The sequence below is a fragment of the Pelobates fuscus genome, chromosome 1 (genome assembly GCF_036172605.1).
Source record: "Pelobates fuscus isolate aPelFus1 chromosome 1, aPelFus1.pri, whole genome shotgun sequence".
Taxonomy (NCBI): domain Eukaryota; kingdom Metazoa; phylum Chordata; class Amphibia; order Anura; family Pelobatidae; genus Pelobates; species Pelobates fuscus.
This window is the reverse complement of record NC_086317.1, coordinates 188,868,885-188,883,468: the sequence shown is the minus strand read 5'-3', so window position 1 is coordinate 188,883,468 and position 14,584 is coordinate 188,868,885. Positions and strand designations below refer to the sequence as shown.

General features: G+C 36.5%; 1 protein-coding gene across 1 annotated transcript in view; it reads left to right on the top strand.

Annotated features, from left to right (window-relative positions):
• LAD1 (ladinin 1) overlaps window positions 1-14,584 on the top strand; it is a 675,989-nt gene that overhangs the window by 392,827 nt on the left and 268,578 nt on the right. Inside the window, exon 8 of the mRNA XM_063453187.1 lies at window positions 10,197-10,269. Within this exon, the coding sequence (XP_063309257.1) occupies window positions 10,197-10,269 (73 nt within the window). The remainder of the gene's footprint in view (window positions 1-10,196; window positions 10,270-14,584) is intronic.

Here is a 14,584-nt window from a genome sequence, read left to right as displayed (position 1 = left end):
CACATATATACACTCAAAGGTATATTTAAAACCCCTAATGACCAAAAAATGTGATAATGATGCAAGTTATAAGAGGCATCCTTAGAGTATAGGTAATACTAAAGAAAACAGCATAGAAATTTGAAGTGCACATCATGTGTCCAATTTATATACATGTAGTAAAGTAGCTGTAGAAAGATTATATTAAGATAAAAGGCACAAAAAGCAATTAGAAGAGTGTACATGCATAAAAAAACTGTACATGCTTAAAAGACTTTATACTGCACTGGACAGGCAGGAGTTAAAACGGAGATAAAAGGCACAGTAAAAAGTATTGTTTTAATAATATAAAAAAGAAGATAATTAAAAAGTATTAATAGAAATAAAAATATAGGAGTAACCAATCTATAGTTAACACCATACAAAGCATAAGTAGAACGGTTCTGGTGTACCTAATGTAACACACAGGAGAGAGGGAGACGGACTAGCACTAAGCTGCTCGAAAACTGGTAATGATAGGGATTCACTAAAAACCTATATAGAACAAGGGAAAATAACTCTCTAGAAGAGTGGGAATACCAGGAGCTGGCTCGGTGACTAATGGCTAAAATACTACTAAATAGAGAATAAAAATATAAAAATATAAATATGTGGTACTATGCCTTTAAATCTGGAATAGACAAAGTATCCCTATAAATGTGCAAAAATGTGAACAAAGGTGCTATGAGTGGAGATCTCAAACGTAATATCCCTTTAAATGTGCAAAAATACAAAGAGAATGCTGCTATACCTTTAAATATCCTTTAAGAATGTGCAAACATGCAAAGCAGTGCTATATAGGGGGGTGATAAATAGAAAAAAAAATTATATATATATATATATATATATATATATATATATATATATATATATATATATATATATATATATATATATATATATATATATATACAAAAATACAAAAAGGTAAAAATGAGAGACCAGATTCTCTGCTGGATGACCAACAAATATGTATGAAACTGGTGTCTATATCCCAAACAACATGAGGGATAAATGATACCTGTTGCAAATAATATACTTTGTAAAAGATAGAAGTAACAAATAAGCTATACAGTACAAGGAACTGTTAGCTTTAGGCAATAAAAATGGAAACAATATATCGCTGGAAAACTGAAGCATAAAACTGGATCACTTCATATAAAAAATGCCAGTTTATTGAATATATTAAAATAACTTGGAAAAAGTTAAATATAATAAAAATACAGGTCACACTAGATTCAGAAGTGCATTACCAGACTGATGCATAGAAAAATAACAGCAAGGACCTTCGGATTGTTAAGGATGGATACGGATTGTGATGATTCAATATACAGCTGCCGGTGAGGATGGCTTGTGTCTGTGAGCACGTCCCGAGCAGGAGCCTCACTTCAGGGGACGTGCAGGACAGATGCCTCCGGTGGCGGTACTTTCCAAACAGGTCCTGCGTGTGGAGATTAGTGGTGCTGCTGGTACATGCGTCTGATCCCGTGTGTTGCTGGGACGCCTGTCTTACGCGTTTCGTAGGGAATGGGCCCTACTTCATCAGAGATATAATAGTGTCTAGTGCTTCAGTTCTTCTTTATATACATTGCCTAATTATCAATCATACGTTTAGGTGTTTAAACCAATATATTCTATACTAATAAAAACAGTATTTGTACCTGCATAAAATGATATATATATATATATATATATATATATATATATATATAAAATGCAAATCATTGCCACTAGGGTAAAAACAATATTTATAAAATCTCATAAAATGTAGACAAATACATAGGACCGGTAAATGCAAAAATACAAAAAAGCAATATATGAATGTTCCAAATGAAAGTAACATATATAATGAATTAATTAGAGATGATAAAATGCTGGACATAAAATGCTGGACATAATTATATATACATAAAGATAGGTGGATAAAATCATAATAGTATATTAACTACATATGGATAACCAATACTAGATAGGTACCATATAGGTATAGTGTGAATCCATCCTTCTAGGAGAAAACAGGAGAAAAATAATAATTAATGATAAATAATATAATAATATACAAAATAATAATAAATAAATAATCCCTGGTGGTGGTCTATAACTATAAATAAAGATGGAGAAAAAAAAAGGGGGGGGGGACTTTAAATAAAGATGGAGAAAAAAAAAAGAAGGGGGACTTTAAATAAAGATTTAAAAAAAGGGGGAACTTTAAATAAAGATTTAAAAAAAATAAAGAAAAAATATATATAATTTAACAATTTTAAAAATTTATTAAAAATAGGGGGGAGAGGAAATGATCAATGAACAGCTGGACAAAAATAATATAATATTATAGGAAGGCATTAAGCTCAAAATCTACATTGAGTCCTTTAGGGACCAAAGTCCCTAACTTAAAAATCCACTTAGCTTCTGTCTGATCTAGAGCCTTATCAATGCTACCTCCTCTCCAGTGGGTATTCACTTTCTCAATAGGCATAAATGCAAGTCCTGTGGAGTCTCCCCATGTATCTCTTTAAAGTGCTTGGAAAGATTATGTGTTGGAAGTCCCTTCTTAATATTTCTGTGTTCAGCAATACGTATTTTTAGGGGTCTTTTTGTACGTCCAATAGATTGTTGTGGGCATGGACATGTTATTAAATAGATGACTCCTGATGTAGTACAGTCCATGTTGGTCTTGATATCATATTCCTCTTGAGTAGTGAGGGATTTAAATCCAGTGGTTGTGTCTTCTAATGATGGATTATTTCTACATGCTAGACACTTCTTGCATCTTGTGAAGCCACTGATGGTACCTTGATCCAAATCAGCACTTTCAGGTTTAGTGGTCGGTGCCAACATAAGTTGCAGGTTGGGTGCCCTAGTAAAAATAAAAATAATAATAATAATAATAATAATAATAAAAATAATAATAATCTGAGGTTGATTGTCGAGGAATTTAGATAGTGTTGGATCATTCTTAAGGATCCCCCAATGCTTCCTTAGTGTCTTCTGTATTGTATGAAATTGATGATTATATTTAGTGATAAAGGTGGGTGCGGAATTGGATACTTCTGTGGTACTGGGTTTCTTGCATAAGGTATCCTCTCTTGGGGTGGTAAGTGCTATATCCATAGATTCTTCTAATAGCGTTGGGGGATAACCCTTTTTCAGGAATCTCTGTTTCATTTCTTCCATTTGTGACTTGCACACTTCATTATTCGAGCAGTTGCGTCTTACCCTCCTGAACTGGTTCTGAGTTATGTTTCTTAACCATGTTGACTTGTGATGACTGTTAAAAGGAATAGAACTATTACAGTCCACACTCTTCTTAAAAGTCTTGGTGTTGATTTGTCCCTCTTTGATGTAGATATCCAGATCTAAAAACTCAATGTGTTCTTTAGAGTGGTTAAAAGTGAAGTTCAGATGATATGGATTGTTGTTAAGATAGGTTTTAAAATTCTCTAAGGATCCAAGGTCTCCTTTCCATATGAAAAAGCAATTGTCGATATATCTGAGCCACAGGGACAGATTTGCACCAAATGGGCAATGGGTCCATATAAATTCTTCTTCCCATTTGCCCATAAATAAATTAGCGTAACTTGGCGCAAATCGTGTCCCCATGGCCGTGCCTTCAATCTGTAGATAAAATAAGTCATCACACCAAAAATAATTATGTGTGAGAATAAAAACGATACACTGGATTGTTAAATTATATATATTTTTCTTTATTTTTTATGTTTTTGTTTTTTTAAATCTTTATTTAAAGTCCCCCTTTTTTTTTCTCCATCTTTATTTAAAGTCCCCTTTTTTTTTTTTTTCTCCATCTTTATTTATAGTTATAGACCACCACCAGGGATTATTTATTTATTATTATTTTGTATATTATTATATTATTTATCATTAATTATTATTTTTCTCCTGTTTTCTCCTAGAAGGATGGATTCACACTATACCTATATGGTACCTATCTAGTATTGGTTATCCATATGTAGTTAATATACTATTATGATTTTATCCACCTATCTTTATGTATATATAATTATGTCCAGCATTTTATGTCCAGCATTTTATCATCTCTAATTAATTCATTATATATGTTACTTTCATTTGGAACATTCATATATTGCTTTTTTGTATTTTTGCATTTACCGGTCCTATGTATTTGTCTACATTTTATGAGATTTTATAAATATTGTTTTTACCCTAGTGGCAATGATTTGCATTTTATATATATATATATATATATATATATATATATATATATATATATATATATATGTATCATTTTATGCAGGTACAAATACTGTTTTTATTAGTATAGAATATATTGGTTTAAACACCTAAACGTATGATTGATAATTAGGCAATGTATATAAAGAAGAACTGAAGCACTAGACACTATTATGTCTCTGATGAAGTAGGGCCCATTCCCTACGAAACGCGTAAGACAGGCGTCCCAGCAACACACGGGATCAGACGCATGTACCAGCAGCACCACTAATCTCCACACGCAGGACCTGTTTGGAAAGTACCGCCACCGGAGGCATCTGTCCTGCACGTCCCCTGAAGTGAGGCTCCTGCTCGGGACGTGCTCACAGACACAAGCCATCCTCACCGGCAGCTGTATATTGAATCATCACAATCCGTATCCATCCTTAACAATCCGAAGGTCCTTGCTGTTATTTTTCTATGCATCAGTCTGGTAATGCACTTCTGAATCTAGTGTGACCTGTATTTTTATTATATTTAACTTTTTCCAAGTTATTTTAATATATTCAATAAACTGGCATTTTTTATATGAAGTGATCCAGTTGTATGCTTCAGTTTTCCAGCGATATATTGTTTCCATTTTTATTGCCTAAAGCTAACCGTTCCTTGTACTGTATAGCTTATTTGTTACTTCTATCTTTTACAAAGTATATTATTTGCAACAGGTATCATTTATCCCTCATGTTGTTTGGGATATAGACACCAGTTTCATACATATTTGTTGGTCATCCAGCAGAGAATCTGGTCTCTCATTTTTACCTTTTTGTATTTTTGTATTTATTTATATATATATATAATTTTTTTTCTATTTATCACCCCCCTATATAGCACTGCTTTTGCATGTTTGCACATTCTTAAAGGATATTTAAAGGTATAGCAGCATTCTCTTTGTATTTTTGCTCATTTAAAGGGATATTACGTTTATTTGAGATCTCCACTCATAGCACCTTTGTTCACATTTTTGCACATTTATAGGGATACTTTGTCTATTCCAGATTTAAAGGCATAGTACCACATATTTATATTTTTATATTTTTATTCTCCATTTAGTAGTATTTTAGCCATTAGTCACCGAGCCAGCTCCTGGTATTCCCACTCTTCTAGAGAGTTATTTTCCCACCATACAAAGCATAACTTTTATAAAAAATTAAAAAGATCAAATTCCGCATTTAACCCCTTTGGGTGCAGGGTATCTAATTTAAAAACCCATTCCATATCTTTTTGTCCTATTTTTTTTTTTTTAATAGGATTTCTGCCCATAAAAGAGAGGTGTTTAGGATTATTATTATGAATGCAAAAGTGAGATGACACTGAATGATTTTTATAATTATTTTCAATATTTCTACAGTGTTCATTAATCCGTACTCTTAATGGTTTTATAGTACGTCCAACATACTGGAGGCCACAAGGGCACTCCAGTAAATAAATGACATTTTTACTTCCACAGGTAATACTCTCTTTTATATTATACATCTTGCCGGTATTATTTGATTTAAACTTACTCATCTGTTTTGCTGCTGAATTAGTTCTTCTGCAGGCTAGACACGTATTACATCTGAAAAAAAAAACTTTTTTAGATTTCATAAAATTACTAGTACCTTCTTCATTATCCTTAGTGTAATTCTTAGTGAGGTGTCTCTTTAGATTAGGGGCACCTCTAAACACAATATTTGGTCTTTCAGGAATTATACCTCTAAGAATAAGATCTTCTTTTAAGAGGTGCCAATGTCTGTTAATAATCTTTCTCAGATGTTTATTTTTATCGTTGTAGTCTAGTACTATAGGTAAAGCGACCTCATTTTGTAGTTGGGTTTTTTCTTTATATATCAGGTCCCGTTGATTAACGGCAAGTGTGTCTTGTATAGAAGATTCTATCATTTTACCGTCATACCCTTTATGTAGAAAACGTTTCTTAATGTTATTAGCCTGTTCTATAAAAATAGTAGTATCTGTACAGTTCCTCCTTAATCTGGTCATCTGGCTTTTTGGAATACTTTCTAACCACACTTTATTGTGGCAGCTTTTTCTATCAATTTAATTATTAACATGTACATCCTTGAAATGGGTTTGTGTGTTAATTACATTATTGTTAATATAAATATTAAGATCTATGTATGTGATTCCAGTATCACTTATTTCCGAAGTTAAAATTATGCCTTCTTGGTTTGGATTTAAAAAACGAATAAAATCCTGTGCTTCAGTAATAGACCCCCTCCAAATAAAAAGAAGGTTATCTATATACCTTGAGTAGGACACCAGGTTCTCTGCCCAGCCATGCCCGCTCCAAATAAATCTCTCTTCCCATTCGGCTATATAAAGATTGGCATAGCTGTGCGCGAGCCTGGTGCCCATAGCTGTGCCTGTATTCTGTAAGTAAAAAGAATCTTTGAACCAGAAGTAGAGTAGCTGTAGAAAGATTATATTAAGATAAAGGCACAAAAAGCAATTAGATGACTCAGCAGTACAAAGTTAAATTGATAAAGAGTGTACATGCATAAAAAAAAACTGTACATGCATAAAATAAACTTTATACTGCAATGGAGAGGGAGGAGTTAAAACAGAGATAAAAGGCACAGTAAAAAGTATTGTTTTAATAAGATAAAAAAGAAGATTATTAAAAGTATTAATAGAACTAAAAATATAGGAGTAACCAATCTATAGTTAACACCATACAAAACATAACTTTTATAAAAAATTAAAAAGATCAAATTTCACATTTAACCCCTTTGGGTGCAGGGTATCTAATTAACTATTTTTTTTTTAAATAGGATCTCTGCCTCTACAATGGTGGTTTATTGTGGCTATACCCATAAAATAGAGGTGTTTAGGATTATTATTATGAATGCAAAAGTGAGATGACACCAAATTATTTTTATAATTTTTTTTAATATTTCTACTGTGTCTACTCTCCTACATGTATATAAATTGGACACATGATGTGCACTTCAAATTTCTTTGCTGTTTTCTTTAGTATTACCTATACTCTAACTTGCATCATTATCAATTTTTTTGGTCATTAGGGGTTTTAAATATACCTTTAAGTGTATATATATATATATGTTCATACATTGTAATTTGAACATTATCAGTCTGTCTCTTTTATTTTATTTACTTGTTGTAAAATACTTTTAACCCCTTAAGGACTGGACTTTTTTTGCGATGTTGTACATTTGCGACCAGGCATCTTTTTGACACTTTTGTGGTGTTTGTGTTTAGCTGTAATTTTCCGCTCTCTCATTTACTGTTCCCATACAAATTATATATTGTTTTTTTCAGGACAAAAGGGGCTTTCTTTACATACCATTATTTATATAATCTCATCTAATTTAATTTAAAAAAAATGAAAAAATATGATGAAAAATTGAAAAAAATACACGTTTTTTGAATTTTATGTGAAAAATCTTTTACTCATCTACAAAAGCGAATGAAAAAAACTGCTAAATAGATTCAAAATGTTGTCCTGAGTTCAAAAATACCCAGTGTTTACATGCTTTTTGCTTTTTTTTTGCATGTTATAGGGCTATAAGTACAAGTAGGATATTGCGGTTTCAAAACATACATTTTTAAAATGTATCAATAGTGACATTGTAACACTGTTATCTGTCATAAATTGCTAAATAACACCCCACATGTACATATTTTTTTAAAAGTAGACAACCCAGGGTATTCAATATGGGGTATGTCCAGACTTTTTTAGTAGCCACTTAGTCGCAAACACTGGCCAAAGTTAGCGTTCATATTTGTTTGTGTGTGAAAAAAGTAAAAAACTAAATTGAACGCTAATTTTGGCCAGTGTTTGTGACTAAGTGGTTACTAAAAACGACTGGACTTACCCCATTTGCAATACCTTGGGTTGTCTTCTTTTGCAAATGGTATGCCATCATGGGGGTAATTCTCATTCCTGGGCTACCATATGCTCTCAAAGGCAACGTAACCAACCTGGCCATTTTCAATGTAAAAATATTTGACCTATATATTTGACCCTGTAACTTTCAAAAACGCTATAAAACCTGTACATGGGGGGTCCTGTTCTACTCAGGAGACTTTGCTGAACACAAATATTAGTGTTTCAAAACTGGAAAATGTATCACAACAATTATATCATCAGTAAAAGTGCTGTTTGTGTGTGAAAAATGCAAAAAAAGTCACTTTCACTGACAATATCATCGCTGTGATATGTTTTACTGTTTTGAATCACTAATATTTGTGTTCAGCGAAGTCTCCCGAGTAAAACAGTACCCCCCATGTACATGTTTTAGGGTGTCGTAGAACGTTACAGGGTAAAATACAGTGATATCAAATTAAATTCTCTGGTCTTTCGGCCTGGGTTGGCAGGCAGGTCCCTTAAATTGCAATCAATAAAATAACTTAATTATGTAAAAATATTACCTAAATACGCACGTAGAATTTAAATATATATGCATATTTATATATTTGAAGTCTACGTGTATATTTATATAATTATTTATGTAATTTTGTATATCGACATATGAATAGTTCGCATTCTTTTTATTTATTTAAATATACATAGATATATATACAATTTCATTCTAAGTGTATTTTGATATAAATATATATATATTAATATCAAAATACAGTTAGAATAAAATTTCGTATAGATATATAATTTTTTTTCAATTTTTTATTATTATTTTTAATTTTTTTAATTTAATTTAAATTATTTATTATTCGTATTTTATAATAATATATATATACAATATATATAGTTATTATATATATTATATATATACGTGTGCAAATTAATTATAAGTGTATTTTTATATTAATATATGTACATATTAATATAAAAATACACTTAGCATGACATTATATATATATGATATATAGACATATATTATATAGGTATAATATATGTCTATATATCATATATATACACATATATAATAATATATTTTTTTTTATTAACTATAACTTTAATTTTTTTTTTTGATTTTACAGTTGCAGGGAGACTGCCTGTCAGCACAGACAGTCCCCCTGCAGGCAGAGTCTAGGACACCTATTGTGACCATGTGGTCGCCCTGTTGGGCGATCACATGGCCCCAGGGGTCCTAAACCGCCATGGGGAGACTGTCTGGGCTGCAGGCAGTCTCCCCACAACGGGAGCACCGCCGATCGCCGCCGGGGGAACGACGGCGATCGGGTAAGTACATTTTAAATTTAGGACGGTTCAGGACCGTCGTCGGTCGGCAATGCAAAAATGCCGATGACGGTCCTGAACCGTCCTGCGTCGTTAAGGGGTTAAGATCTGTGTAAAAAAAAAAGAAATTACCTATGCAAAGTTTAGCAAAGCTGCATATAAAGTGTCAAAATATCATTAGATGAATACCCTGGGTTGTCTACTTTACAAAAATATGTACATGTGGGGTGTTTTTCAGAGATTTATGACAGATAGTGTTACAATGTCACTATTGATACATTTTAAAAATGTATATGTTGAAACAGTGATGTCCTACTTGTACTTATAGCCCTTTTTAAACTCTGGACAACATTTTGAATCTGTTTAGCAGTTTTGTTTTTGTTATTACCTTTTGTAGATCAAACATGTTTTTTTTTTTCTTTTCAGCATATTTTATTATTTTTTTTAAAGTAAATTATATGACATGATACATATAATGGTATGTAAAGGAAGCCCTTCTTGTCCTGAAAAAAAAAAAAATATATATATATATATATAATTTGTATGTGAAGTGAGAGAGAAGAAAATTACAGCTAAACACAAACACCGCAAAAGTGTTAAAACAGCTCTGGTCCTTAACATACAATGTGGCCAAAACAGTCCAGTCCTGAAGGGGTTAAGCAATAAAGATACCTAAACAAATCTGACTCTTGATAGATAATGCTATATTGGTGAGAGAAAAAAAAATAGATTATATTTTTAATTGCTGCACTTTAATCTCTATTCTATCTAGTTCCAGCCTCAGGATTTCCCTCCGAAGTCAGAAATTTGAAGATCGACTAGACAAATACACTGCAGCTGCACAGGTAAAGGCTGAATCATTACCCATTTTGGCCAAAATATTGAAAGTCAATTTCACATTTAGAACACTAACTAAAAGAGTGCCGATTTAGAGTGAACTTACTCCATAAAATGCTATGTGCTCAAATATTTAAAATGCTAATTATACAAATAGTGCAAATTAAGTGCATACATCTTATGTAACAAAAAGAGAAAAAAAAAACACGCATTTGCAAAACATGGGGCAACCAATTGTTCTTTGCATCAACAAATAAACTTAAAGGGACTCTATAGTCACCATATAAAAGCAAGAAAGACAGGTCCCCCAGCCTTCCTTCTTGCTTTTATATGAACTTTCATTAATTAAAAAAAAAATTCGATGTTTTTATATTAAAAACTTACCTCCGTTCCAGCGCCGAGCTCCCCGCTAGGCCGCGCCCCCTTTTTCGTCAAAATGACAATCGCGGGGCCCAATGGGACGGCTTCGCGCTGGACCAATCGCGTTCTTCATAGAGCGGCATTGAATGCCGCCCTATGAAGAACCTGAGCGCTTTACCGCGCATGTGCGCGGAATGCGCGTTCGCGAGCTGAGCTGTCTGACTGACAGCTCAGCTCGCTTTCTAAAATTATCAATAAGGGGGGGGACCTACTGTCCCCCCCCCCGGCCCCCACCCCTGTGCGGCGGGTGGGGGCCCTAAAATTATCAATGAGGGGGGGACCTACTGTCCCCCCCTGGCCCCCACCCCTGAGCGGCGGGTGGGGGCCCTACAATTATCAATAAGGGGGGGACCTACTGTCCCCCCCTGGCCCCCACCCCTGTGCGGCGGGTGGGGGCCCTAAAATTATCAATGAGGGGGGGGACCTACTGTCCCCCCCCGGCCCCCACCCCTGAGCGGCGGGTGGGGGCCTTAAAATTATCAATAAGGGGGGGACCTATTGTCCCCCCCGGCCCCCACCCCTGTGCGGCGGGTGGGGGCCCTAAAATTATCAATAAGGGGAGGGACCTACTGCCCCCCCCCGGCCCCCACCCCTGTGCGGCGGGTGGGGGCCCTAAAATTATCAATGAGGGGGGGGACCTACTGTCCCCCCACCCCTGAGCGGCGGGTGGGGGCCCTACAATTATCAATAAGGGGGGGACCTACTGTCCCCCCCTGGCCCCCACCCCTGTGCGGCGGGTGGGGGCCCTAAAATTATCAATGAGGGGGGGGACCTACTGTCCCCCCCCCGGCCCCCACCCCTGAGCGGCGGGTGGGGGCCCTAAAATGATCAATAAGTGGGGGACCTATTGTCCCCCCCCGGCCCCCACCCCTGTGCGGCGGGTGGGGGCCCTAAAATGATCAATAAGGGGGGGACCTACTGTCCCCCCCGGCCCCCACCCCTGAGCGGTGGGTGGGGGCCCTAAATACAAAGGGGGGGGGACCCTAGTTAACCCTCCCCCCCCAAAAAAAAATATCTCCCTACCTACCCCCCTCACCCTAAAAATAATGAGGGGGGACCATTAACTAAAAACCTGTAAAAAAGAAAAAATGAGATAAAATCAACTTACCATTCGATGTTTTCTTTCTTCTAAAATCTTCTTTCTTCAGCCCCAAAAAAGGCCAAATAAAAATCCATAATAACCGACGCAATTAAAAAAAAAAAACGAGCGCAAAAAAAAATAATCCATCTTCGCCCATGGAGGGCTCCGCGCAGACTGAGCTCCGCAGGGTGGGGAAGGCTTATAAAGCCTTGCCCCGCCCTGCAATTAGGCTAAGAACACTCTGATTGGTGGGTTTGAGCCAATCAGAGTGCTCTTTGTCATTTTACAAGCGTGGGAAAGTTCTTTGGAATTTTCCCACGCTTGTAAAATGACACAGAGCACTGTGATTGGATGGATTTCAAGCCATCCAATCACAGTGCTCTGTGTCATTTTACAAGCGTGGGAAAGTTCTTTGGAATTTTCCCACGCTTGTAAAATGACACAGAGCACTGTGATTGGATGGATTTCAAGCCATCCAATCACAGTGCTCTGTGTCATTTTACAAGCGTGGGAAAGTTCTTTGGAATTTTCCCACGCTTGTAAAATGACACAGAGCACTGTGATTGGATGGATTTCAAGCCATCCAATCACAGTGCTCTTTGTCATTTTACAAGCGTGGGAAAGTTCTTTGGAATTTCCCCACGCTTGTAAAATGACACAGAGCACTGTGATTGGATGGGTTTCAAGCCATCCAATCACAGTGCTCTGTGTCATTTTACAAGCGTGGGAAAGTTCTTTGGAATTTTCCCACGCTTGTAAAATGACACAGAGCACTGTGATTGGATGGGTTTCAAGCCATCCAATCACAGTGCTCTGTGTCATTTTACAAGCGTGGGAAAATTCCAAAGAACTTTCCCACGCTTGTAAAATGACACAGAGCACTGTGATTGGATGGCTTGAAATCCATCCAATCACAGTGCTCTGTGTCATTTTACAAGCGTGGGAAAATTCCAAAGAACTTTCCCACGCTTGTAAAATGACAAAGAGCACTCTGATTGGTTTAAACCCACCAATCAGAGTGTTCTTAGCCTAATTGCAGGGCGGGGCAAGGCTTTATAAGCCTTCCCCACCCTGCGGAGCTCAGTCTGCGCGGAGCCCTCCATGGGTGAAGATGGATTATTTTTTTTGCGCTCGTTTTTTTTTTTTTTTTTTTTTTTTTTAATTGCGTCGGTTATTATGGATTTTTATTTGGCCTTTTTTGGGCTGAAGAAAGAAGATTTTAGAAGAAAGAAAACATTGAATGGTAAGTTTTTTTTATCTCTTTTTATTTATTTATTTTTTTTACAGGTTTTTAGTTAATGTTCCCCCCCTCATTATTTTTAGGGTGAGGGGGGTAGGTAGGGAGATAAAAATTTTTTTGGGGGGAGGGAGGGTTAACTAGGGTCCCCCCCCCTTTGTATTTAGGGCCACCACCCACCGCTCAGGGGTGGGGGCCGGGGGGGACAGTAGGTCCCCCCCTTATTGATCATTTTAGGGCCCCCACCCGCCGCACAGGGGTGGGGGCCGGGGGGGGGGACAGTAGGTCCCCCCCCTTATTGATAATTTTAGGGCCCCCACCCGCCGCACAGCGGTGGGGGCCGGGGGGGGAAGGAGAGTAGGTCTCTCCCCCCCCCCCCCCTTCAACCACTATTGTGGACAGTAAGTAAGCGTCCCTGTGGGTTCGGGCTTCAGCTGTCAGCTGAAGCTGAAGCGGTCAGCTGAAGCCACGCCCACAGCAGTGCTGACAGGCTATCAGCACACAAAGCGCGTTCACAGTGCTTTGTGTGCTGATAGCCCGTCTGATGCATTCACCCAGAATGCATCGGACGAGAGGCCTTTTTAGGGCCTCTGAACTCGGAAGTCCCTCTGGTGGCCGTCTGATTGACTGCAACAAGAGGTGTTCCAAGCTTCCAATGTAAACACTGCATTTTCTCAGAAAATACAGTGCTTACAAGAAAAAGGCTCCGGGTAGCTGTAGCACTCACCTGAACAACCTCATTAAGCTGAAGTTGTTCAGGTGACTATAGTGTCCCTTTAAATGGAAATAATTATATATATATATATATATATATATATATATATATATATATATATATATATATATATATATATATATATATATATATATATATATATATATATATATATATATATATATATATATAATATATATATATATATATATATATATATATACATATGATTCCAAAGGGTTCTTGCACACAAGCTCTCAGATAAAGTGGCCTGGTGCTTGAAGTCAGGGGGAGCAATATAGCCAGTATAGGAGGATGACCAGCACCAGAAGATAAAAGGTATATTCTTTATTGAAGACTCATTAAAAACGGGGAAGACCAACCTTTCAGTCCCTGTACAGGACTTTCATCAGGATTAGGTATAGTTATTATATATATATATATATATATATATATATAGTTAAGACACTTACCGCTGAAATAGATGAAGCCGCCGTTTAGACGATAATCCCCCTTTATAGAAATGCAGGCTTTACACGGCCGACCGCCAAACTCCCGAACGGAGTTTAAGGGAACGCGGTAACTCCCGACCATAGAATCAGCCGAACTCCTTTCACGGCTGAAATAAACGAATAACTCTTTCCCAGTAGCAATCCCCCCACAAACGAGACCAAGCTCCGTCTTGAGGGTAAAACTGGATTCTGTTTAATGGGGGCTACCTGCCCGGTATTTATGCAGGTCTCCCACCTGGTGGACACTCCCCTAGGGGACCAGATGGAAGACTGAGACATATATTGGACAGTAGCCAATCGCAGTGGCTTAGGTATAAGCACTCCCCTTTACACACATAAATCCCTCCTCTCTATCTTG